General features: G+C 51.8%; 2 protein-coding genes across 9 annotated transcripts in view; one reads left to right on the top strand and one right to left on the bottom strand.

The window, feature by feature from the left end:
* ASTN2 (astrotactin 2) overlaps positions 1-25,504 on the bottom strand; it is a 370,770-nt gene that overhangs the window by 84,291 nt on the left and 260,975 nt on the right. For all 5 annotated transcript variants that reach the window (XM_085077209.1, XM_085077207.1, XM_085077208.1 and 2 more), the window contains one exon: positions 4,587-4,852. In XM_085077209.1, the coding sequence (XP_084933335.1) occupies positions 4,587-4,852 (266 nt within the window). The remainder of the gene's footprint in view (positions 1-4,586; positions 4,853-25,504) is intronic.
* TRIM32 (tripartite motif containing 32) lies at positions 12,693-20,426 on the top strand. 4 transcript variants are annotated; one of them, XM_085077212.1, is made up of 3 exons: positions 12,711-12,729; positions 13,357-13,492; positions 15,521-20,426. In XM_085077212.1, the coding sequence occupies exon 3, from the start codon at positions 15,588-15,590 to the stop codon at positions 17,529-17,531; it is 1,944 nt and encodes a 647-aa protein (XP_084933338.1). In that variant the 5' UTR covers positions 12,711-12,729; positions 13,357-13,492; positions 15,521-15,587; the 3' UTR covers positions 17,532-20,426. The 4 variants fall into 4 exon arrangements, with proteins under 4 accessions (XP_084933339.1, XP_084933338.1, XP_084933337.1 ...); XM_085077213.1 differs by lacking the exon at positions 13,357-13,492 and having other exon boundaries at positions 12,693-12,729; XM_085077211.1 differs by lacking the exon at positions 12,711-12,729 and having other exon boundaries at positions 12,884-13,492.

The raw sequence follows: 25,504 nt of genomic DNA, 5'->3' as shown, positions 1-25,504 counted from the left end.
TTCTAAAAATCCAGGCTCCACATCCATTTGTCTCCTTAAATACACACAGCAGGAGTTTGAGTCCATTTCCCAGTAGGAGAGAGATTGATCTCTCCTGCCTCCCTTCTCCACACCCCCCTCAGCACACCACCCTCTAAGCACTTCTGCAGCTGGCTGAGCTGCTCCACAGAAGCTTGTTTCAGGGTTTTTTGGGGGAAAAATGAACAGACCATGAACAGGAGGGACCACACTGCCCAATGTGCTTTCCCTTTCCTCCCCTCCACTGGCCATGGCTGCCCTGTGGCTCTGGACATGTCCAGCTGTATCTCTGTCAAAGATGCTCCTGGGAGGGGATGAGGGAAGCAGGGCATCCCCTGCCTTCCTGCAAGGGACAGGGAGGTTTGCAGATCCTGCAGATCATCCAGATCATGCAGATCCTGCAGACTTGGGCTCTCACTCTCAGTTCCTCTAGGTGCACTCCAGGGCTGTAAGAAAGATGTTGCCCACCTCGTGGGGTGAGGGCTGGCAGGAGGATGTTGCAGGTGGAGGAGGAAGGTCACCACAACCTGGGGGGACTCTAATTGGGGTGATGTGTCCTCTTCTTTGATTCCAGCGTGTTCCCATGAGGGAAAGCACCTGGGGACATCACATCTCTCTTCTCTCCACCACATGCACCCAACAGCATCCAGCCCTCAAGGTGTTGGGACTGTTGCCACAGTCCCCAGCTAGGCTGCAGTGACCAGTGACAGTGCAAGTTCTCTGACCAACATGGTTAAACCACAGAGGGAAACAAAGAAAATCCAAGCAGGAACTCAATCCATAGTTTTCATTGCATACAAGAAGGATAAGAGGGGCCTGATGCTGTTCCTGATACTGAGATTGTTTCCCCTCACTGGTGTGAGCAGGAGCTGTGCTGGTGCTGGGTTGGGAGGACAAATCACACACAGCTGAGAGTTTCCTTGAGGACATTTCCTCTGGACAAATGATCCCTGGGCAGAAAAAGGCAAAATTGAAGCCCTTTAAATTTCAGGCCCTTGCTTCAAAGCAAGAAGAAAACAGCAATTCCCAGTGACATGGAAATAAAGAGTTTTCTAACTCATTTTGCGTGGGCAAAGTAATATATTTTCACCTCATCTCCTGCTTGGAAATGGTCAGTTTTAGCTGAAATCAAACATGCACACAAAGAAAAATCACAAATCAGCCCACAGCAGACACCCAGCATGGAAACTGAAACCCCAGCACTTAAGAGTCTGGCAAGGTCATCAGCAACAGAGAACACGGCCTTGGACCGGGCGGTGGCTGTAAATTTTAAGAAGTGCATAACTCACTGCACTGAGGCAGATGAAAAGACAAACCTATTAAAAAAAATACACATCCTGAAGAGAGCAAAATGTCTTTACCTGTGCTTTGCTCCATCTTTGCTGCTCAGCTTATACAGGAAAACTTTCAGCAAGTTTATAGAAGTCAATGTCCACTTTGTTAATGACCTTGCTCTCTGTCTGTATTTACAGCATTATCTTTGTGGACACATATATAAAGAGAACAGGGTTTACAATTATTATTTTCTTAATTATTTTCTTTCCACTACAGTGGAATTGGGATGAGCCAGCAGCTCCTCTAACATCAGCACTTGTAGTGATTGAGGATCATCCACACGAAGTGAGAAGGGCTCTCAGGCTTGGAGACACTGGACTTGGTTAAGCCCAGGCATGTGAAAATCCTGTTTATGGCACAGGTGAACACAACTCTGCAGTGCTTGGGACACTCCTGGCCTCCTGCTTGGTGCTGAAAATGGGTATTTCATCATCCAGATGGCACATGAGACGCTTCTGGTGGCAGACACCTCTCTCAGTGCACAGAGCATGGTCACAGTTTAAACTGGTGGCATTCTGGCTTTCTGCTGGGTCTTGGTGACAGGCTGATGTCCCCATGGTGGTGGCAGCTCTTTACCACCCCTAAATCCCTTTCCCTTTCATGGTAACCCTCCCTGCTCACAGGGGAAGGCGAGAGCAAGACCATGCCCCTGTCTGCATGAGCGTCCCTCGTGCTCGAGCTCAGGATGCCACAAGAACATGGGGACACCTTCTCACACAGGCAGCTCTAACCCCACACCAAACCATCCTCTCCAGGGCAGGGACATGGCCCCCAGGAGCTCCACTTCCTCCAGAGAGGCAGGTACAGCTCTGCCCAGCCCAGCCTGCCCAGAAAAACCTCCCATGCTGAGAGGCAAGGTTTATGCTGTGGTGGATTTCTGCCCTCAAGCACCAGAACTTGTTCCTTGTAGTGCCAAGGACAGCAAGAGGAGAGGAGAGGAGAGGAGAGAATAAAAATCCTGCAGGACAGAGGCTGGTGGAGAGAAGGGGGAGAAACAAGCTGGGGTGAAGGGATGGAGGGAGCAGGACAGCCCATCAGAAGTGAGCAAGAAGGGGAAAGGAAAGTGCTGGAGTTGATGAAACACAAGGGATTCATGCTGAGGGAATGGGAAAGGCCAGAGAAGAGAAGTAGGGGCAGGAAAGGGAGAAAGCACTCCCTGTGTCCTCCTGCAGCAAGGATGGGGATGGTCTTGGGTGGGTTGTAGAGAGGAAGGGGATAAGAGGACCTGCTGTCAATAGAAGCCCACAGCCAAAAGCACCATCCCCAGCTAGTAGGGGGTGGTCAGAGAAACCAGCATGACCTCACCTGCTACCCACCCCATGACCTGCCTTTGTGGATGGCACCAACTGACCTGTCCTGGCACGTGCTGTCAGTGCCTGCTCCGGCAGCATCCTGCACCCTGCAGCTACCCAAACCCCTCACCCTGTCCCCAACCCCAGCCCTGCCCATGGACAGCTCCCTGGGGTGAGGGGGGAGCAGACTCACACATGGACAGGCTCCCAGGGATGCCTCTCCACCCCTGGGTGAGCAGGTGGAAGGTGGAGGTGGAGGTGGAGGTGGAGGAAGAGGAAGAGGAGGAGGGATGCAGGGAGCACAGCCCCCTGGAAGATTACTGGGGTGTCTCTGGTTTGGTTGCTTTGTTGGGGTTTTGTTTGTTTGCCGGTTTTCCCGGCGCCTCAGCAGAAAGCACAATGCGGGCTGAGCTCCAGCTGCAGCTGACGGGGCCAGCCCTTGGAGCCAGGGGAGCAGGGAAGGGAGGGAAGGGAGGGAAGGAGGGAGGGAGGGAGGCTGCTGGTGGAACAGACTCCAGCTCCCCGGGACAAGGAGGCGCCCCAAGTGAGCCTAGCAATGCTGGCAGGACTGGGGGCACAGGTGAGGAGGAGGATGAGAAGGAGGAGGAAGAAGGGGGGAGCTAGCAGCCAGGACCAGAGAGGCAGGGTGGCATTGCCACCTGAGCACAGGGCACAGGAGAGCTGCTGGTGAGCAGGGTTCATGGAGATCCTTCAGATCCTGCTGGGCTCTTCACTGTTACCCCTCCTCACATCCCCAAAGGAAAGTCTCCTTGCAGATTGCTGCTGGGAAGTGCATCTTTGCTGCTTGAAGGAAACCAGCTTTGCCACTGCTCTCCCTGTGCCTGTAATGCCTCAGCGCAGCACTGCCCTGGACATGCTGAGAACAGCAGGTCAACCTCTGCACAGGAATTGCCTAGGGGGAAGAGCAGGGAGGGGTGGGGAAAGAGTGCAGGAAGAAAACATAGTTGGAGAAAGGGAGGTTGGGGAAAAGACCCAGAAAGAGAGGGGAATTGAAGTATAGAAGTCAGGCATGGCTTCATGCAAGAACCAAGAGGGTTGACAGATGGGAAAGCAGAACCAGATCAATGGGTAGGCAAGGAGGGACAGTCCCCAAAAGAGACTTGGGTTCCAGGAGAAGCATGAGGGCTCTTCTCCCCAGGGATGTGGGAAGGGGACGAAGCATCACTCCTGGTAGTCACACCTCCACGTGCCAGGATTGTTTCCTGACCTGCAGCCCTCTGCATCCCACCCACAGCTGCTGCATGCTGGCTCACTCCAGACATCCTAATCAAGTGCAGGCTCAGTGCTAATAAGTGACTTTAAGCAGGTCTGTCATTTCTGGACTTGAGATTGGGGTCAGAGGGCTGCGGAGGGGGGTGGGAGTGGCAGCAAACCGAGAAAGTGGGAAATCAATCTCCATAGGATTAACACTGAAGCTCTTGCAGGAGCCCAGCCCCAGGGACTGGTGACCTCCAGCCTGGCTGGTCCCTCCTGGAGTAACAGTGACCTCCTGTGGCTGTGGGACTGTCCCAAGGGGATGGTTCTTCCCTCCCTTTGTACCTTTGCAAAGCCACACTGGAGTCCTGGAGGCTCTGGCCATCCCTCACAGGTATGTCTGAGATCCTGGAGCCAGGAGGGAAGGACTGAGCTGACTCATGGCACCTGAGACCTCTCTGGAGGACACATCCTGCACCCCAGCAGGGACACTGGGAATGGCTGTGGCCTCGGCTGCTTATGGCATTGCCTTGACTGATTGAAGGCAGGGAGATGCAGGTCTGGGAGAGCTGTGGGTGGTGGGCAGCAGGACCTGCCAGCTCCATCACTGACACATCCCCCAGCACTCCCCTCAACACCACCTCACCCCAGCGACCTGCAGGGCATCTGAGAGGGGACAGGCTGATGTCACAGAGGTGGGGCTGGCCCCTTCCCAGGCTCACTCACCTCCCTGGTGTCGTTGTCCTGGATCAGAGCGTACAGAGGCACCACCCTGTTGATCTCCAGCAGAACGGGGGTCGGGCTGAGCTGCTCCTTGCCAGGGCGGCGGCACAGGTGGCAGGTGGACGGGCAGCGTCCCTTCTCCTCGCAGCGAATCTCCACCCCCGAGATGAGGTGGTCATCAGACAGCATCTGTGCTGTCAGCAGGCCTGACAGGTACGTGATGAAGGGCATGGATTTCAGCTCCTTCTTGTTCCCAAGCTCGGTTGTTTCTGGGTTAGGGAGAGGGAAGAAACCAAACAGCATTAAACAAATCTCAGCGCAGTCCTCTTGCCAAAGCCTAACTGTGCTGCAGCCAGGATAAATGCAGCTGCTGAAGGTGTAGGCCAGGTGGGAGCAGGAAAACAGAAAGGTCAGGGAGAGAAGGAGAAAAACAGGACTTGCAGGTCACTGCTTGGGAGTGTGAGCATTTCCAGACAAGCACTTCTAAACTGACAGAGCTGATTGCTCTTCTTCCCTTTTCTAACTAATGTTTTTCTTCTTTCTAACTTGCATATCCATTTTCTATGTTCCAAACTGAGACAAAATCATCCCAGTATACCTTCCCTACCAAACAGAAATATTCCCAAAGGGAATAGGCCAAGTGCCCTTATCCCCACCCCAACCCTAGCCCCCTCTAATACCTGTAGTCCTTGAGTGACACATTGTCCAGGGCACTGAAATGGACCCAAAGAGGCTGCAAAAAGACTACACGGAGGGATGGAGCCCTTTGGCAGGTGGGATAAGCAGGTATGAAAACAAAGACACTGCATGGAGAATAGATGGAGGCATTACCAAAGCCAAACTGCCAACACTGTGCTTTCAGGAAGCATTCAGGCCTTTGAAACCCACTGTGAAAGCTCCTGGTGGTCTTAACCACAAGGCAATAAACCTGAAGAGCCTTTAATTTCTTCCATGTTCATCCAAACTCTTGCTAAGGCCATGGGAAGTATCACACCTGAGCAGAGGTGACACAACTCCAATGTCTGTCCCATACACTTTCATTTAAATTCTTTGTCTACAGATTGGCTGATCCAAGAAAACCCAACTTTTATAACCTGGTGACAGACCTACAGAACAAAAGGCTTTCTCCATCTTATGGCTGTTGCCTCCAGCAACAAATTCCCAGTCCCAAGAAGGAGCTGAAGAGGAACGAGGGTTGTCTCAACACGCTTGGCTTGCAGTGACATGCAGCTGGCAAGGCACAAGTCATTTGGAAATACAAGTAAACAGTATTCATTCATGATTCCCGGAGCCCTGGAGGGTAGGGACAGCCCTTCCCTGCTGTCTGGCTGTCAGGGAACACTTCTGTGCACAGGATCAGAACTGTCACGGGAAGAATGAGCAAATTCCAGCCAGCCCATGTTTTAGTGGAATGGAAGGGGGGCAGTTGCTAAGATAAATTAAAACAAGGCTGTAGGGAGATGTTTCAACATCTAGGGAGACACTGGTGTACACAGACATGGGAAACAGGACTTGGAGCTGCTTCTTGGAGAGATTATTTTCTAGAAGATCAGCTCCAGGCAACTTCAAGTCTCATAAGGGAAAGCCATGAAGCCTTGAAAAACAGGGTGGCTCAGAAAGAAGGAATTTCTAGGGGGATACTATGAGCCTCTTCTCACTTGTGAATAAAAGTAATATTTTTTTAACATCCCTACTAAAGTGCACGTAGAAGACAAAGGAGATAATCATACTTCTGGGCTGCAATGCTTCTTCAGCCGAGCTGGAGCAGCTTTAGAGATGCTCCATGGGGAAGGAAGTTTTGGAGCCATGCTTTAAGGGAGGACATGAACATAGAGCTGAAGAGATGGTGGAATCAGTTATCTCATGACTAGCAACAGGATACCAAACCTTCCTTCTGAATTATTGGCTTTATAGCTAAGAATTACAGACCACTATAATCCAAGCAGGGGGAGCAAAGCCATTTCAGGAGCTGCAGCACTCAGGTGAAGCTGCACAAAGTTCTGAAAATGAGGTAAAGTAGAAAAGTGTGAGCAGCACAGCTCTCCATTCCCAGCAGCTCAGTGACAGATTAACCATGGATCTGGGTGACTCAGGGCAGAGCTGTGAGTAGAGCAGACTTCATGGCAAAGTGGAATTGGCTGTATGCAGTTAATCCTCTTTAGAACAGATCCCCACTGCACTGGGGAAAAGGATTCCTTCACAGACTGGCAAAGGATCCATGGTATTCCCTTGTATGATGGCTCTGGGTACAACTCCAGAGGAGGAAAATGAAAGAGGATGTGGCTCAGCAAGGGAAAACTGGCTTCATTGTCAAAGTGCCAACTCTCATGTAGACAAACACTTGGAAGTCATCAGCACTGCATAGCAATTCATGGTAGCTTTTGTGGAATGAGTTTGGGGTGCTTAAGTACAGTCCTGACAAAGTAATCCCCCTGATCCTGCTGTTGGAACACATCTGGGAGCACCAGCCACACACCCTGCCTGTGAGCCAACTCCTCCAGAGCTGGGGAGATGCAGAGAGGAGGAGATGCTGCTGCTCATCTGCTAGCTCAGGTGCCTCATCCCTAGAAAGCAGGAGAATTCCTTGCTGGACACAGTGCTTCCTTCTCATCCCACTCACATCCCCCACCCACCACTCAGGGCATCTCACAGAGGAGCTTTTCAGATCTGAGAGGTATTTTCCCTCCAAAACATATCCCTCTACCTGCCATTGCAACTGCAGCCTGGGAAGATGGGATTGGGGTCCCTCAATCTCCCCCTGCCCTACATTTGAGATGAGTTTTGGTTATCTTTTCAGCTCCTTGCATGCAAGGAGAGGGCTCAACAGTGAACTGGAGAAACCCCACGTATTCTCGTAGGCTCAGCCTGGCTTTTATTACTTATATAGAACAGGATAACCTCCCAGGGCACCCCTGCAAAGCCTCTGCTTCACTCCTGGGGAAGGGCTTTGCAGGTGACCACTGCAGGACTTTGGGAAGAGGAGGAGACTCAGCTGCATCATCGAGGATACAGGGATTCCTTATCAGCCCCTGAATCAGAACATGTTGTCACTAACACTGCTGGCAACTCAGCCGAACCCTGGCAACATCTATTTGGGAGCAGAGAGGCTCTGATGCAGTTGGATGCATCACGGCAACTTGTGGGAGTTACTAGTTTGTTTGTCTGAAACATGGATTTGAACAAAAAAAACAACAAAAAACACCACCACAAAACAAATAACATCCTTGTGCCAGGCAATCAGGCCTTGCACAAACGGGAGGATGAGCAGCACAGCATGTGCAGAGGTACCATTTGCCTGTTGGGGTGCCTGGCTCTGTTTCTGGGCTCCACCAGGATTTTACAATCCCACAGCACGAGGTGAGTGCCTGCACAAAGGGGTTGCTGGTGTGGGAAAATGTTTTCAGCATTACCAGCAGCACCTCCTGGTGCCTGGACAGGGAGGGAGCAGGGTAACACCACTACTATAATAAAAACAAGAGCATAATGCCTAAAGGCTTTGTGCTGGAGTGCTGTCCTGTCTTGAGAGCTCCCAGGAGAAGGTGGGTTTGATAGTGGTCCAGCATTTTATACAAAACCTCTTCCAAAAGATTCCCAAGTCATCCCAAAACTGGGAATCACTCCACTTGCCACAAGAATGCAGCCACATCAGGGATAGGATGTGACATCTCTTCAAGAGCAGAAATGCTTGAAGCAAGGAGAAGGGTCCCCAGCTGGAGCTGTAGAGGGAACAACAGGAACAGACCCAGGTGGGGATTCCTCTAGGTTCAGCAGGTTAACCCCACAAGCTCAGATGGCCTGATTTAGGACCTGGGATTTGCATTTTATGCAAGGAAGAGGGAATTCTGGTCCACCTTCCCTGTACACTACCCTTCACTGGATAGACCTAGTGCCACCACAGGCAGGACAGTGGGGGACTCATGGCCAGGACACATCCACTGACACAGGCTGTCTGTTTATCACCTGGTGGAATAATACCCTTTTGCTGGCAAATCCATCCAAAGGGAGTGAGAAAGGAAATCAATAGTTGTGTTTGCCTGGGAATTTCTCTTGCACTGAGGTATTGTCACTGCAGTGGCCACCAGGTCTGTGAAAAGCTTGGACAGATTGAATGCTGCCTGCTGTTTGTGATGGGCAAACACTGCTGAGGAAGGCTTGGGCTCAGTGTCCAGGGCAGTCAGACTGTCATATCCATCCATGTGTGTGGGAAGGATAGGACAGGACAAGGGGAATGGCTGACTGAGGGCAGATGTAGAATAGATATTGGGATGAAATTCCTCCCTGTGAGGGTGGTGAGGTTCTGGCACAGGTTTCCCAGAGAAGCTGTGGCTGCCCCTGGATCCCTGGAAGTGTCCAAGGTCAGGCTGGATAGGGCTTGGAGCAACCTGGGACAGTAGAAGGTGTCCCTGCCATGGCAGGGGTGGAACAAGATGTGCTTTAAGGTTTCTTCCAACCCAAACCATTCCATGGCTCCAGCCTGGCTGTAGGGAAAACATCACCCCAGCGAAACCACCAACCAACCAACACCCCAATCCCGGAGCTCAGCGTCGGCTGGGCAAGGGAGCACTCCCCAGGAACCACTCCGTGACTTTTGGGACACGCAGCCATCCCGCGTGGGAATGCCATCCCTGGGCGAATGCATGAGCTCGGTGTGAGCAGGGATGCAGGATGGCAGGATGCGAGCGCGGAGTGAGGGATGTGCGCGGCGGGGTTTGCGCGGAGCTGCCCGCCGGACCCTCCGCCCGGCGCGATCCCGGCTCGGAGCGGTCCCGGCCCGGCGGGGCAGTTGCGGCCGCGTCGGTCCGTGGGGCCCTGCTGCCCTCTCGTGGCACCGCGGCAGGACGGCGCTGGGATCCCGGCATGCGGCACAGCCCGGGATCGGCACAGCCCGGGATCGGCACAGCCCGGGATCGGCACAGCTCGGGATCGGCACAGCCCGGGATGCAGCACAGCCCGGGCACAGTCCGGGATGCAGCACAGCCCGGGATACAGCACAGCCCGGGATACAGCACAGCCCGGGATACAGCACAGCCCGGGACACAGCACAGCCCGGGATCGGCACAGCCCGGGATACAGCACAGCCCGGGATACAGCACAGCCCGGGATACAGCACAGCCCGGGACACAGCACAGCCCGGGATCGGCACAGCCCGGGATACAGCACAGCCCGGGATACAGCACAGCCCGGGGTACAGCACAGCCCGGGATACAGCACAGCCCGGGATGCAGCACAGCCCGGGATACAGCACAGCCCGGGATGCAGCCCTCCCCTCCGTGCCACCCGCGGATGTGTGGCATCTCCTGGGTCTCAGGGCTTGATAAACACCCGAGCGTTCGGCTCTGTGAGCCCTTGTAATCTCCTGTTTATTGAACGTTTCAAGGGGTTGGAATGCACCTTAAAGATCATCCGCTGCCATGGGCAGGGATGCTTCCTGCTAGACCAGGTTGCTCCAAGCCCTGTCCAACCCTGCTTTGAACACATCCAGGGATGGATCAGCCACAACCTCCCTGAGCAATCTGTGCCAGCGTCTCACATGCTCACAGTAAAAAAAGTCTTCCTAATATCCAACCTCAATTTCCCCTGTTTCAATTTGTACCCATTACTCCCTGTCCTGTCACCACAGCTCCCAGCAGAGTCCCTTTATGTCCACACTACCTCTGTCCCCTGGACACTGCCATCTCCCTATGCAGTGCCTGTTGCTCCCAGCTGATTAACCAAACTCAATTAAACACAGAACCCTGCACCTTGACATCCAACATCAATGTGTGACCAGAGAGCTGCACCACGGTGCTTGTGACTGGTAGCACGTAAGACCCTCTGCCTGCCACTGACCCTGTGCCCTGGGGATGATCCCAAAGGTACCAGCAGGGACAATCTGGAGGCAGATCACCTCTGCTGCCTGCAGGCTGGACAGACAGCATCTCACCTCAGCTTCAGATGAGACATTTACACACTTGCAAGCCTGAGGTACTAAGATAAAAAAAAGAAAAGGTGACTCTGCGGGTATCCCCTGTGACATTGCTTGTCAAAGGAACTGCCTCTGCAGACCCTGCAGAGACCCCAGTGTCCCCCCCAGTGCCTGCATAGGCTCCCAGGAAGAGCAAACAGAGCCCTGCCCTGCTCATCCCACCCCTGGCAGCATCTCAGTGTTTGCCCCTCTGCCTCCAAAACACTTTGGCCCCACAAGAATGGCCCCATGACCCCCCAAACCACCCCCCACAGCAGCTGGATCCCTCCCTAATCCAACACACCCACAGACCCCTTTCCCATGGGATGGCTGAGACCTTCCCAACCCTCCAGCTGGATGCCTTGCTATCAGCATGGGACAGCCCCTGGGGACATGCCATCCTGTCAGGATCAGGGTGACTGGGGTCCCAAGCTGGACAGCCTTCCCATCCTTCCTTGTCATGTAGGATCCCCATGCTCATACAGGATGGGTAACGTCATCAGCTCATCATTATCACCTCTAATTAAATCCAGACAGCCCTTTGTTTTCTCCCCAGGATGCATTGAAAGATTATTTCCTATTTCTACCATTGTTTTTTCCTCACACTGCTCATTTTCAGGTGTGGGTGGCCTCACAAGATCTGCCAGACCACCCTGGTTTCAATGTTTACATCCATTTTTATTCCCCATATATCAGGGACTGAAAGAGCATTTCCCTGGTGAGGCCAGGAACTGGGAGTGAACCCTGTGTGCCCTCCTTGGGCACAGCAACACCCCCAGGGATTCAGTGGTGCTTGAAACAGGGGACTGTAAATCTCGTTTTCTTTTGCAGTCCTGGGCAGGCTTTGCATCTGCTCTCGCTGCCTCTGAGTGCATCCACTGCCCACACTGCTGATCCCTGCTGCTCCTGGGATGAAGATCCCTCCCAAATGAACTATTCTTTTCTAAATGAAGTGGGGAAACCACCAGGAGCAGAAGGTGGCAAGACTTGCTGCATTATGCAGGCGTTCTCTCCAGCGCAGGTCGGCGGCGGCTGGAGCAGGGAGCAATGGAAAAGCGCTGCAGGCAGAGAGGCCACATGGAGAGATTTTGGGAAATGGTTAAACAGAGGTCTTGCCTCCTCCCCAGGCAGGGAATTCCTTCGAGCCTGAGTCTCCAAACCCCCACCTGCACATCAGCCCTGGGCTGCCCACGAGATGCTGCCTGGATGCTGCTGGTGGCACAGGCGCCATGGCACCGCTGGTGTGTGAAGGACATGTTCCCCTGCACCTGCCCTGGCTTCTCCCTGCTCCCAGAGACAGCCCCAAGCCCTGGCATTGCCCAGTGTGCTGTGCAGCCCCACAGGGTCACAGTATGAGGGTCTCTCTGCCACCTCTGAAGTGGATTCATGACACCTGAGCAAAAACGGGGCTAGAATGTGTGTTCCTGATGGTGTTACTGGCTTCAGAAACACTGGGCACAGCCCAGCCATGGTCCAGTGGCCAAATCCCTGCCTCTGGCTACCACTGCCAGCCTGCAGCTTCTGCTCACAGCTGCAGCTGTACCCCAGAATAGTCCTTTTTGTCCTGGAGTCCATGGGCTGCTCCAACGCAGGGTGTGAAATGAGAAACACACGTTTTCAATAGGTGATGCAAAACCCATCAAATGCTCAGGAACTGCTGGGGGAAGGGAAGGGGAAAGAAAAAGAGGAAAGGGGAGGAGGAAAGGGGAAGGGAAACGAATAGGGTAGGGAAATGAAAAGGGAAGGAAAGCAAGGCAAGGGGAAGGAAAAAGAGTAGAAAAAGGAAAAGAGAAGGGAAAGGGGAAAGGGAAGGTGAAAGAGAAGGGGAAGGAGCTGCTCCCACAGCAGCACTGCCAGATCAGGGAAAGGGCAACGAACAACCCGCGCGAGCCGAAATGACACACCCAATAAAAAACAAACAAAAAAACCACCAAAAAAACCCGTAAAGACCTTCCTGCTTCCCCTTTGTATCTTTTAACCTTTCCCTTCCCAAGGAGCCGCAGCAGCAGCCCGGCAGGGCAGGCTCCATCCCGCGGCCCCTCCCCTCCGCCAGCTCCCCCCGGTCCGGTGTCGCGGTCCCCCCGCTGTCCCCCCGCCGCCAGCCCGCCCGGACTACATCTCCCGGCAGGCCCCGCGGGCGCGCTCACGTGACGCGCGGCGCGCGGCGCACGCCGGGAGCGGCGCGGCCCGGAGCGGCGGCAGGTGAGGAGCGCGCGCGCGGGGCCGCGGCGGCGGCGCCCCCTGCAGGGCGGGGCGGGCACGGCGGGCGGGATGAGGGGATGAGGGGATGAGGGGCTGAGGGGATGCGGTGCGGGGAGTGGGACGGGACGGGATGGGATGAGGAGGGATGGAGGCGATGCGGTGCGATGGGCAGGGGGCGGCCGGGCCGCGCCCCGCGGGGTGGGCGCTCCCCGGCGCGCTGAGCGCTAGCAGCGAGGGTCCGCCTCGCCTCGCTCCCCCCGGCAGCAGCGCGGCGGCCGAGGCTGAGCGGGTCGCACCGGGTGGCACCGGGCCCCGCCCGCCCCGCTGCCGTTGAGCCGCGGTGTGGAGCCCGGGCGGGAGCGGACACGGTGCTCGGACAGCAGCCTGGTCACGCCGTGGCTGCCCCATCCCTGCGATGGTCAAGGCCAGGCCGGACGGGGCTGGGAGCCACCGGGCTGGTGGCAGGAAGGTGTCCCCCTGTCCGTGGCACGGGGTGGAATTAGGTCATCGCTAAGGTCCCTCCAACCCAAACCCTTGGATTTTTCTCTGAAAAACCCCCAAACCCCAGAGGCCGTCCAGCCGGTTTTGTTGTTGTGACAACTCCTGTCAGCGGCGCTTATTTTGCAGCATTACCCCATTATTTTCCCTCGTTAACGACACGAGCTCTGCATTACAAGCGAAGCAAGCCGGCTGTCTCACCGCAGACACTCACTAAAAACTACCGGGTGACAAGAGAAACCACGGCAGGAAATTTCTTTTGAATGTAAGGAAACCAAACTCGCATAATTCACGGTTTTATGGCTTGATCCGCAGCTGAGGCTTTCTGTAATACCCTGCTCTGCGTCAGAGGAACTGCCCCGGGAGGGACAGACACGCAAGAACAACTCGCTGTTAAGGAAACTTCCATGGAGGCACAGCCGAGAGTGAGAGGGAGATAAAAGGGAAAAATAATGTCCCATTACTGAGGGCATGCTGACATTCTGATAAAGGGGGTTATGTATGAAAAGAATGTCATACAAATCAGCTCTCTAAAAGCCCAGCCTGACTTAAAATCCCATCTGCTGTTGTTCTTTAATGAAAATACTTGTTTTAAAGGTAGCTTTTAATGTAACTCTCAGTACCTGGTGCCTGTGCTGCTCCCTCCTCCTTTCCTAAGCGAGTCTTTTGACGTGTTTCCAAGGAAAGTAAGAATAATGAACCTGGCTGGCATCTGTGTTTCATTTTTAAAAATTTTAAATCACAGATCTTTCCTTCCTCAGAGGAAGGTTTCTGTTCTCCATGGCAGTGCCCAGGTTTCTGCTTCCCCAGGGCCAGGGATACTCAACCTGCCACCATCAAGCTGAGGATCAGAGCCCAGCATGATGCCTGGAGATTGTGCCACACCACTGAATCCCATCCTGAAATACGGGCTTTAAAGGACTCTGAACTATAGCTGACAAATTAAAATTAACTTCTTTTTTTTTTCCCATATGAGCGTAAAGAACTTTCCTTCCTTGCAGTTGTTTTTCTGCCCAGAAATACACGGCAAACTGAAATACACAGAATCTTTTCCAAAGAGGAAGGAGGCAAACCCAGCAGGGAAGTGAGAATGCTGTGTGCATGCAGCCATTTCTCAGAGAGAGCTGTCTGTTCACATCCCTCTGCCACCCTCTCTTCATTTCAAAGACTAACTACTTCCTTCTCCTCCTCCTCTTCCCTAGAAGAAAGGTTTTCTTCCCTATTTTTTAGTGGCTAAGCAGTACAATAGCAAAGGATTTGAAACCCAGTCTAGTGAATAATAACTTAATGATGTGAGCCCTGTTCTGTTCCTTTTGAATGGATGGCTGCTTTGGTAGGAGAGCTGCTGGGATCTGCTCCCTGCTGGGAGGGATGTGAGGGTGGAGAAACCTGGATTGAAGCTGAACAGCAACCAGAGTGGTGTAAAACTGAACCAGGAGACGAGAACAAGGTCAACGCTGCGAGATTGTGAAACGAGGAGAAATTAAATGTAGTTAAGCTGAGTTCAGGAGCTAATAGTGAACACTGGGAGTATGTTTGGAGCTTGGATATTTGGAGTTCTCTGTTAACTCCATTATTGCTAATACCTGCCTGAGCTGTGTTTAATTGGCCTGAAGCATGGTGCAGCATGGCAGAGGTTAGTGAGACGCATTGGCACCAAACCTTCTCTGTGTGTTTTCAGTGTGCACAGTCACCCCCAGAACGAGTAGAAGCTGACAGAGCATTCCTGGTACTTTCACTTCCCAGCAAATGTATGAAACCTTGAAAATGTGTTTTGGCTCTCTAGCAAAGCAGAGTGAACCAAGCACATTTATTCGGTTGGTATCTGATGTCACATCTGAATGCAGGTCTCCAGAGGTGATCTATTAATGTCCTAAAGCATCACACCATCTGGTTCTTCCTTTGATGCACAACATTTCGAATGCCTGGTTTAATCTCCCCGGGTTTCAGTAAATTATGTAAACTCTGTGGCTTGGCAGCAGGAGATGGGCACCATGAGGAGATGATTCAGTCATCAATATCTACTGGGCTTCCTTATTGGTGCCATTACACTTCATTCAGTGCTACTTTACAAATTTTGCAAGTGAATAATTCATCGCACTGGGAGCTGCAAGTTAGTTTTCAAATTTGCCCACCCCGAGATTAGCTATGACTAATCCATCCTTCCCAACACGGAAAAGCTAACTGGGTTTCTTTTTCTGCAGGGTTAGGCGATAAGTCAGAAATAAATTGCATGTATACATAACTGCTGGTGGTGACATAAATCACATTTCCCTTTTTTCTTCCTGGACAGAATCGGAGCACCTTGGAATAGATGTGAGCACAAGGCACTGCGCCGGATAAAGCCGCCTCGCAACACCATGGCTGCCGCCCCTCATCTCAACTCGGATGCGCTCCGAGAGGTCCTGGAGTGCCCCATCTGCATGGAGTCCTTCACTGAGGAGCACCTGAGGCCGAAGCTCCTGCACTGTGGGCACACCATCTGCAAGCAGTGCCTGGAGAAGCTCCTGGCCAACACCATCAACGGGATCAGGTGCCCCTTCTGCAGCAAGATCACTCGGATCACCAGCTTGGCTCAGCTCACCGACAACCTCACCGTGCTGAAGATCATCGACACGGCCGGGCTGGGGGAAGTGGTGGGACTCCTCATGTGCAAGGTCTGCGGGAGGAGGCTGCCAAGACACTTTTGCAAGAGCTGTAGCTTGGTTCTCTGTGAGCCATGCAAGGAGGCTTCGCACATGCCCCAAGGACACAGAGTCATTGCTATCAAAGAGGCTGCCGAGGAGCGTAGGAGGGAATTTGGGACTAGGCTTGCCAGGCTTCGGGAGCTCATGGGTGATCTTCAGAAAAGGAAAGCTGCTCTGGAGGATGTTTCCAGAGACCTGCAGTCCAGATACAAAGCAGTTCTGCAGGAGTACAGCAAAGAGGAGCGCAAGATCCAGGAAGAATTAGCGAGGTCACGCAAGTTCTTCACCACGTCTTTGTCTGAAGTGGAGAAGATAAATAACCAGGTGATGGAGGAGCAAGCTTACCTGCTGAACTTAGCGGAAGTGCAAATAATGTCTCGCTGTGACTATTTCCTTGCCAAAATAAAGCAGGGGGATATAGCTCTCCTGGAGGAGGCAGCAGATGAGGAAGAACCAGAACTGACCAACAGTCTCCCGAGGGAGCTGACTCTCCAAGAGGTGGAACTCCTCAAGGTGAGCCATGTGGGACCACTGCAGATCGGGCAGGTGGTGAAGAAACCCCGGACCGTTAACGTGGAGGAGTCGCTCATGGAAACTGCAGCATCCTCTTCAATACCATTTAGGGAGCCTGACCTGGTGCAAGAGGAGCCCAGCTGCACCCCCAATTCCTCACCAGCCAAGCCAAGGATGCCTGAAGCAGCCGCGAGCATCCAGCAGTGTTCCTTCATCAAGAAGATGGGTTCCAAGGGCAGCCTGCCCGGGATGTTCAACCTCCCTGTCAGCCTGCACGTCACCAGCCAAGGCGAGGTGCTCGTGGCAGACCGGGGCAACTTCCGAATCCAGGTTTTTACCCGCAAGGGCTTCCTGAAGGAGATCCGCCGCAGCCCCAGCGGCATCGACAGCTTCGTGCTGAGTTTCCTCGGAGCAGACTTGCCCAACTTGACCCCCCTTTCCGTCACCATGAACTGCCACGGCCTGATCGGTGTGACAGACAGCTACGACAACTCTGTCAAGGTGTACACCATGGATGGTCACTGTGTGGCGTGTCACCGGAGCCAGCTGAGCAAGCCCTGGGGCATCGCCGCGCTGCCCTCGGGCCAGTTTGTCGTCACCGACGTGGAAGGGGGGAAGCTCTGGTGCTTCACCGTGGACCGTGGCGTGGGGGTGGTGAAGTACAGCTGCCTGTGCAGCGCCGTGCGCCCCAAGTTTGTCACCTGCGACGCCGAAGGGACCATTTACTTCACTCAGGGGCTGGGGCTCAACCTGGAGAACAGGCAGTACGAGCACCACTTGGAAGGAGGCTTCTCCATCGGCTCCGTCGGCCCAGATGGGCAGCTGGGACGTCAGATCAGCCACTTCTTCTCCGAGAATGAGGATTTCAGGTGCATTGCTGGGATGTGTGTTGATGCCAGGGGAGACCTGATTGTTGCTGACAGCAGCCGTAAGGAAATCCTGCATTTTCCTAAAGGAGGTGGCTACAACATCTTAATCCGGGAGGGACTCACCTGCCCAGTGGGTATTGCCATTACTCCCAAAGGGCAGCTGCTGGTGCTGGACTGTTGGGATCACTGCATTAAGATCTACAGTTACCACCTGAGAAGATACTCCACCCCTTAAAGGCTTGGCTGCAAGCAAAGCCTGTCTTGGCAGTGGAGATTCTTCCAGCCTCCTTGCAATCCAATGGGAACCAGTGTCAAGCCTTCAGGAAGATTGTGCCATAACTGAAGGGGATTTGGCATAGAGGCCATCATGTTCTGTGTTTAGAAACAAAATAGCTTTTGTGGTAGTGGTGGTGGTGGTCTGCTTTTTCTTCTTTTTTATAAATAAAAATCCATACCAATAAGAACAAGCACGAGGGAGAGGATCCATCCTTTGCCGTCTTGGTTCTTTGCTAAGTGACTGGTCACTCCATAAACCTCCTCACCTCCTTATGCCACATCTCCTACACTTCCAGCTTCAACCATTGTGTCTTTCTTTGTGCCATAAACGCTGACTGACTGCTCTAAATCACCTTCCCTTAGAGAACTAGCAGAGGCAATCCTGTGGTACTTGCAAGGAACTCGGTAGCAGTTGTCTGGGCAACTCCTAGAGAGAGCAATTTGTGCTTGCAGCACTGCATAAAACGAAATGGCCTCTTCAGCCGTGCAGAGATGGAGCTTTGCTTCCACCCTGACGAGGCAGGGTTGTCTCTCCCATTTTTCTGGTGTTCAGGAGATTGCCCCGTTGTGCCATTTGTGAATCGTGTCTGTTCCATGTGAAGTGAGTACTGTGCAATCGTGAGAGACTGGGCTGAGCCAGAAAATTGCCCTCTTTATTCCTGACTTGTAAGAAGACAGGGGTTTTATTACTAATCAAGAGTTCTGCTAGGTAGAAGGGGGTAAAGAGGGAGGGGGCTGGAGGAAAAAAAAAAGAGGGGAAACCTAGGGTTGCTAATTACTGTTGTTTTATTATTAAATGTATCCTGGAAACTGTCTTTGGAAAGTGTTTCTGGTATCTAAAATTCACTGGGGAGGGGGGAAGAGCTGGGGGAATAAGACTGGGAGATAGCAGGAAATGAGATTGAATGCAACGTATTGTATGTTCACCTGCACTTCACTACTCTGCATTCCAGACCATTGCATTTAGCACTCGCTTTCCACTCATCTGCACCTCCTCTGTGCAAGTTACTCACTGCTGAGGTAGCAATGGGGAGGGGGGGACTATTTCACTTTTATTTTTTGAAGACTTGGAAGCACATCCATTTGTGCACTGCCTTTTTGTTCCCTTGCACAGCAAAACACTACATTCCTCCGATCTTATTTTTTTTTTTAAATATAATTCTTTTTTCCACGACACCAGCAGGCACCAGAGTTGCTGCTCATCACGGCTTTGGGCCAAATGAAGCACAAAACTGCAGCTGTGTGAACCAAGGCCCCCACAGTGCTGCTCTCCTGGCTGATAAATGTGTACCTCAGTGTGGTGCTGCTCGCCCAGAATAGTTTATTGAAGGAAAGATGCATTTAAATAGGGCACAGTGGTAGCATGTTAATCTGCCACAGATAATAGTTACACTGCAGTGCATTTATTTGTTGCCATCAACAACGTAGTTGCAAATTTGGGGCCACGACAGACAATATAAAAGCTGATTTTATGGTGGCTGCCGTGCTCCAGCAAATTGTTTGCTACTTGTCCTACAACATGTTTGCAACAGGTGATTTTTTTTTTTTTTAAGCCCATATACTTTTCCCTACTGAAACAGCAAAGTAAAACAGGTTTCTGAGCTGCTTCTGCTGCTCCAGCTGGATGTTTGGCAGTTAAAGGGATTGCAGAAAAAGCGCTGGGAGCAGATTTTGGTGGGTTTGGGGTTTTTTTCCCTCTCTTTGTTGTGCTCAGCCAGAGCTGAAGGAGTGAGCACACAAACACTGTGTGATGGAGCTTCCATAAGGGCAAATTCCAGTTTCTCCCTCTATAATGTGCTGGAAAAAGCTTGTGGAGAAGGGAGTTATGCCATGAGGTGGTTGATGGTACTGAAGGAGCCCAGGGGACTGAATTCCCCTTCCCTCCTGAGCTGCTCTGTGTGTTTGCCAAGGCTACCAACTTCTACATCACTGTTCACATCCTCTGATTCTATTTTTGGGTGAGAGGGGGCAATCGCCCAAGGCATGTGACAGCAACTTGAGGAGTCTTTCTCATCTTGGATGTGTGTTTTGGGGAAGTGATGGTGGTTTTTGGGCTGTGCTGCAATTCATGACATTGTAACTGAAGGCATTTTTCAAGTTTTATGGCAATGGCAGTTCCTCTCCTGATCTCTTTTGAACATTTCTCCTGCTTCCAAGAACTACTCCACACAGGAGGCTACTGTGGACCTGAATAATCAAAGCAATATTATCTGTGATAATATGTACCTCTGTAATTTTCTGTTCCCGTGGACTTTTTTTTTTTGTTTTGCAATAAACAGCACAACTACTAGCAATAACATTTCCTGGAGTGCTTGAAAAAATTTTAAAAATAATTTTAAAAATGTAAAAAAATCTTTAAAAAATGAAAAAAAAAAAAGCTGGTCCAGTAAACTGAGCAGTTGGTTACTCCAGCCTGTTCTTGGTTACAGAGTTCATACCAAGCGTCTGTCATCTGTTTCTCACTCAGAGAATTAAGAACAAATAACACCACCCTATGAGGCACTGGTGGGCCAGGACACTGTGATCAGTGCCTGGGGCTCTGTCTTGCCTGCAGCTCTTCCAGTCAGGGCTTTCAGGGAGAAAAGGGAAAAAGAAAACCTGCTGTCCCTCACCCAGGGTTTGCACATCCCCTGACAAAACTCGACTGTGAGATGATTTTACAGAGCTCTTCTTGCTGTGGTGCTCCCACACAGTGTCATGATCGTCTGCCAAACGAGGTGAAATGGAGTAATTAAGGATTATGTTGAAATAGTTTGGCTCCTGCTCTGTACCTGGGGAAAGAGCTTGTCTGGTCATACGTATGTGTTTGGTTTTTAAAGATTGTGTAATAAAGGAAAAATTGATCCAATTAAAAGTGCATTGCAAACGGCTCATTTTCTTATTAAAACACTTCATCTTCTCCCCTCGGTGGCAGATTGGATTTTACAGCCAGTGGGGATTAGATTGGGAACACATTGGCTACAAGACCCCTTTTATGTGTCAGCTTCTGAGGATAAATCTGATCTTGGCAGGCTCGTGGAACTTCACCTGGCACTTCCCTACCCACCTTATAAACAAATGCTGTGGTTCTGTACCTTAACTCACACTGCCACAAGGGCAGTATCTTCCTTGTCACCTGATTTCAAAGGCCTGGTTAGAGTTCACTGGCTCGGGGTGCTCAGTGGGATGTGGGAGCCTGGCTGAAAGCTCATCCCCTGCATCCCTGGCTCATCCATGGTCTGCCAAAGGGGACCTGTGGTGCAGAGAGGACATCCAGAGACACTTCAGGAGCTGAGGGCTCACCTGGAAGACCTCAGACTTTGGTGCATGTAGACTGTGAGGGTGTAAAACCCCTGGGTTTCCTTTGTTTACAGTCCCCCTCCTTGGAGGCACCAGCTTGGGCTGTTATTCTGCAGTAGCACCATGATTAAATTATTTTAAGGATCAAGATTCTACCCTGGGAAACCTGGGGCTAAGCTGGTGAGGAAACCTGGTGTGACTGAGTGAGGGGGTGTAGCTGTGAAGGTGTTTCAACCCCAGCTCAGCTGGTGACAGTGTGGCTGCCAGAGGGGCTCCTGGATGGCCAGCAGGGACATTCCCTTCACAGGTACATCCACAGCACATGCAGATTCTCCCCCAGCCCAGCCACCTGAAGGGTTTCATCACTTGGGCTCATCTCAGCTCTTTAAACAGGTGTGAATTTATCAAACATTATTCATCCCTTGCAGAACAGCTGCTGTGCAGTGCTCTTAGACCTTCCCTGGTGCTTTATCACAAGTTTTGATTTCTTCGGGCAGAACAGCTAAGCTCTGGGCAATACCAGGGAATGAAGGGATGAGGAGGAGAGCCTATTCCTTAATCAAAGGGGGCAGAGCTACAAAAGTAAAAATAAAGCCAGATGCTTTGAGTCGTTTCTATTGTATAGCTTAAGTGATTTTTCTGGGTCATTACTCAATGCGAGGATTTAAAGTTATTTCATTTTGCACAACTAATTACTCGACTTGCCTGGCAATTCTGGATTACAATGAGCAGTGCATAAGGTCATTTAGCAGACTGAGTCACAGCACATATTTTAGTCTAAACTAAATTTCATGGCAACCAGCTAGATTGTTTTTACCTCCTCCGAACAAAACGTTGAAATCTGAGGGTTTGAAATAATTATAATGACAGAAACCAACCAAGTAAGAGTGTTAAAAAGGTAATAGAGTGCTTGTTTATAGGGACAGATCTCAAAACCAGGGAAATTCTGTGTGTTCTATTTCTGACCTAGCAGATACAAGGCAAACCCATTATCTCCTTTAATAGATGCAAACCTCACTTTACAGCTATCTTAATGCACCTGATTGTATCTAGGAAAGGAAAACTAAAGGTTCCTGTGGACTAGTTCAATCTTAATTGTGTTAATGGCAGTATCAGACCTGAAGGGAGATAAATAAAGCCTTGAAAGGACAGGAGGGAGCCACAGGCCCTACTCAGAGGGATATGGACTGCTATTTTAGCAGAACTCCAGGCTCTAGCCTTAAATTTATGAAGTATATTTATGAAGATAAATGTAATTTATGAAGATCTTTTGTCAAAACTGCTGAATGCACAACAAATCATGAAAACTCACCTCTTACAGGTAAATGAAATCAGTGGAGTGTGGTGCAGAGAACAGAAGCAATACAGGGGAGGGAAGAGGGCAGAAAGGCTTAGGGAATGTGACAGGATCTGCCAGAACACAGCCCCTCCACAGAATATTCCCATAAAGGATCAATTACTGAGAAGGAACATGAACATCTTTCCCATCTGCAGCAGCCACAGGCTGAGCTTGCTGAGCACCCAACGCGGCCAGGGAACCTCAGCCAAGGAAACTCTATCTAGAGATCATAGGAAGTTCAAGAAAAACAAACATTTCCCTCACTGCAGACCTCAGGTAACCTCCCAGCTGGGCAGTGAAACCCTCTGGATCTCCCCCACCCATGCACACATATCCTGAGCCCATCAGCATCCCTTCCTGCTTCCCAGCTGGGCTTCTCCAGTGGGAATAAGCAAGCTGGAACAGCTCTTGCAGAAATCTCACCAGGGCTGTCAGATTTTGCAATCAGAGCAGCTCTTTCCCTTCCCTAACCAAGCTCTCCTCCTCACCAGCCAGAATAAGGAACCACAGAGCAACCAGCTCTCTGATAAACTTTTATCAGTGAAGGAAGCAGCTCCCAGCAGGTGGATTTGCTGGATTTGCTGGGGATCATTCTCTTTCCTCCTGTACATTTTCTGAGTCTCTGAGGTGGGGTTGACTCGCAGACTCCACCTCCAGTTTTATTATCATGGCACTGTGCTGTGTGGAATAACACAATTTGGGTCAGCTGTCCTGGCTGTGTCATCTCCCAACACTTTGTCCACCCCAACCTAGGGACTGTGGGGACAGAAGGGGAAAAAGAGGAAGCCTGGATGCCATGGAGGCACTGCTCAGCAGCAGCCAGCACTCTGAGGCGTTATCCACACTGGTTTTTCCAGAAATCCAAAGCCCAGCAGCACGGGGCCTGTGACAAAGCCAGTTCCCTCCATCCTGCCAGGCCCAGCACATTCTTATACACAGCAGGAGCTGGCTGGGGACATCATGTTTGTCCCAGCTGCCAAACGAAGGTGCTCACACAACCGCTACCAACTTAATGAGGTGCCATCAGCGTTAAAGGCTGGCTCCAGTGGGGAAGAAAACCAGTGTGGGCTCCTGTGGCACAGATCAATGGCTGGGTCGATAGCAAGGGCCCTGCTTGGAGGCCACTCGATGTGTTAAAGCATTGCTTGGCTGCACGGAGCCAGAGGAAGCAGCCCAAAAAATGGGCTCTTAATCACTCTGCATGAAGTAAAATTGGCGTTTGCTGTGGTGTGCTGACGGACTGAGGCTGCTCCTGGGAGGGAGCCTGGGGGATGCTCCCATGCCTGCCCTGAAGAGCACAGTGCTCAGTGTGCCACAGCTGTGCCACCATGCCTGTCTGGCTGTCCCTTTGCAGGATTCACTCTGGCAAATCCTGAGGAACAAGCACAGGCTGCTCTGTCACCTCATTATCCCCCACATACACCTCATCCACCTGCAGGAGGAAGGGGAACACTTGTCACTGCTCCAGGCAGAGCAGGCTGCCCACTTGGTGCTGTCCCTGGCCAGAGCCAGATCCCTTTCCATGCCCTTGGCTGAGGGAAGAGCTCTGCAGTCACTGACCCACATCACAGCTCTGTCAGCATTCGGGTGGCTCCAGCCCCGGCACAGAGCCAAAATCTGCCCTGGCACCAGCGGCGGGAGCTTCTCTTCAAAACCATGTTTTCAATTAGTGCTCGATGCGCAGATTGAGCCTTTATTGTTGGAGGCCTCCTCCTGAGGCCTGCCGATTGATTTATGAAGTTGATTAAAATATTAAAATAATTTCGCGCGATGCTGCGAACACCCCGTAATGTGCATTTTTCTCGGAGTTGGTGTCGTTCCAATTAGCTCGAGACTCTCTTCCCTCCCTCCTCCTGCAACCTGCTTTGTCCACTAACAAATTACAGTTATTCTGGCCCTGCTTTTATATTTATTAGAGCTGATGCATATGTGTGCTCGCTGAGCAGTTCGGAACGGGCTGGTGAGCAGCGGGGAGCCCGGCAGGCCAGAGCTGTTCTGAATGGAGAAGGCATCCAGAGTTGTCTAGCTGGAGCTATTTATTCTGTCTGCCTTATGTCATTGGAAAAATGAGGGTAAATCAGTAGAAAAGCTGGGAATAAAATCCATCTACCATGGACAGCAAGCTCTTTCTCTTGGCTAAATGGGATTTCTCCAAGAGAGCACCCTGGGTTTCCCATGACACTTTCTCTGTCCACAAGCTGATCTCCCCAAGAGCTCTGAACATCCTCAGTGTCCTTCCAAGAGCATTTTCTGGCCATCAAAGAGGTAAAATACAACACTAGCACCTCTGCACTGCTCACAGCCCCAAAGTTCAACCTCCCCGACCCCCCCAGCTACTGAAGCCACTGATGGAGCCACACAAAGCACAAGGTCAGGGACAGTGCCCAGTGCCCAAATGCTGCACAGTCAGGAGTCAAAGGTTTGTGTCCAGGCATTCCATGCAACCCCCCAGGGCATCCCTGGAGTCCCATGAGTGCTTTGGTGCTCCACAGGCAGTGGGGAAGAATGCTCTGGGCGCCCCACAAATGCCAGGGCAGCCTGGCGCAGCTCCAGCAGCATGGGCAGGAGCTGGGTGGGAAGCAAGGGATCCACCTCAGCCAGCTGCATACCATGGACTAAAAAGGAAACTTCTCTGTCAGTGAGACACTGCTTTGCCGTCAGGCCCTTTGTAGCTGAGACACCACTGCCCCTGGCCATGGGGAAGGTGGCACTGAGGGAACAAGAGATACTTCACCAGCAGATCAAGCACTGTTCATGTCCCCTCTGGCCCCAGCACTGTGGAACAGCAGTGATGCTCATGCCAGCCTTGGTCTGCAGCAGCTGCCTCTCATTCCCACCTCTCATTCTCCTGAAAATCCCTTGTCTGAGGGGTGGTGCTGGGACCATGGGGCACTCGGGCTCTGCTCCCCACCAACACATTTGCCCCTGGACTGCAGGGAGTGCTCCTGAATGATTAATAACATCATGAATACATAAACAACCCACCTCCACGTGCCTTCTCCTGCTAAACAGGGGCATTGCTATGGCAAACTTCATTTATCACTATTTAAAACCCAAACAAACGAGTACAGGGTGTTATAAATACGCTTACAAGACGGGCTGCTCTGGGAAAACAAAGAAAATGAGCCAAGAGCAAGGGAGGCAGCGTGTGGGAGGACACCTTTCTCCTCCGGGTTCTAGGGAGTGAGGCTGCTCTTGGCAGTGCCACCAGAGCAGTATGCAAGTGCCCTAAAGATCTCTGGCACCATCAGCCCTAAGATAGGCTCTATGATACACCACAGATGTTTTTCAAATAGGAAAGTATCAGACCTGGG

This window comes from Lichenostomus cassidix, chromosome 17, assembly GCF_008360975.1.
Source record: "Lichenostomus cassidix isolate B80296 chromosome 17, HeHo_3.0, whole genome shotgun sequence".
Taxonomy (NCBI): Eukaryota; Metazoa; Chordata; class Aves; order Passeriformes; family Meliphagidae; genus Lichenostomus; species Lichenostomus cassidix.
Note: the sequence above shows the minus strand (reverse complement) of the source record. Positions and strands in the feature narration are given on the sequence as shown.

What these genes read in the sequence shown, in the direction of transcription:
- TRIM32 (XM_085077214.1), top strand. Translation starts at nt 14,549, where the DNA reads ATGGCTGCTTTGGTAGGAGAGCTGCTGGGATCTGCTCCCTGCTGGGAG. An exon ending in AAGGTCAACGCTGCGAGATT is followed by an intron (nt 14,695 to 15,520) that starts GTGAAACGAGGA and finishes CTTCCTGGACAG; the next exon opens with AATCGGAGCACCTTGGAATA.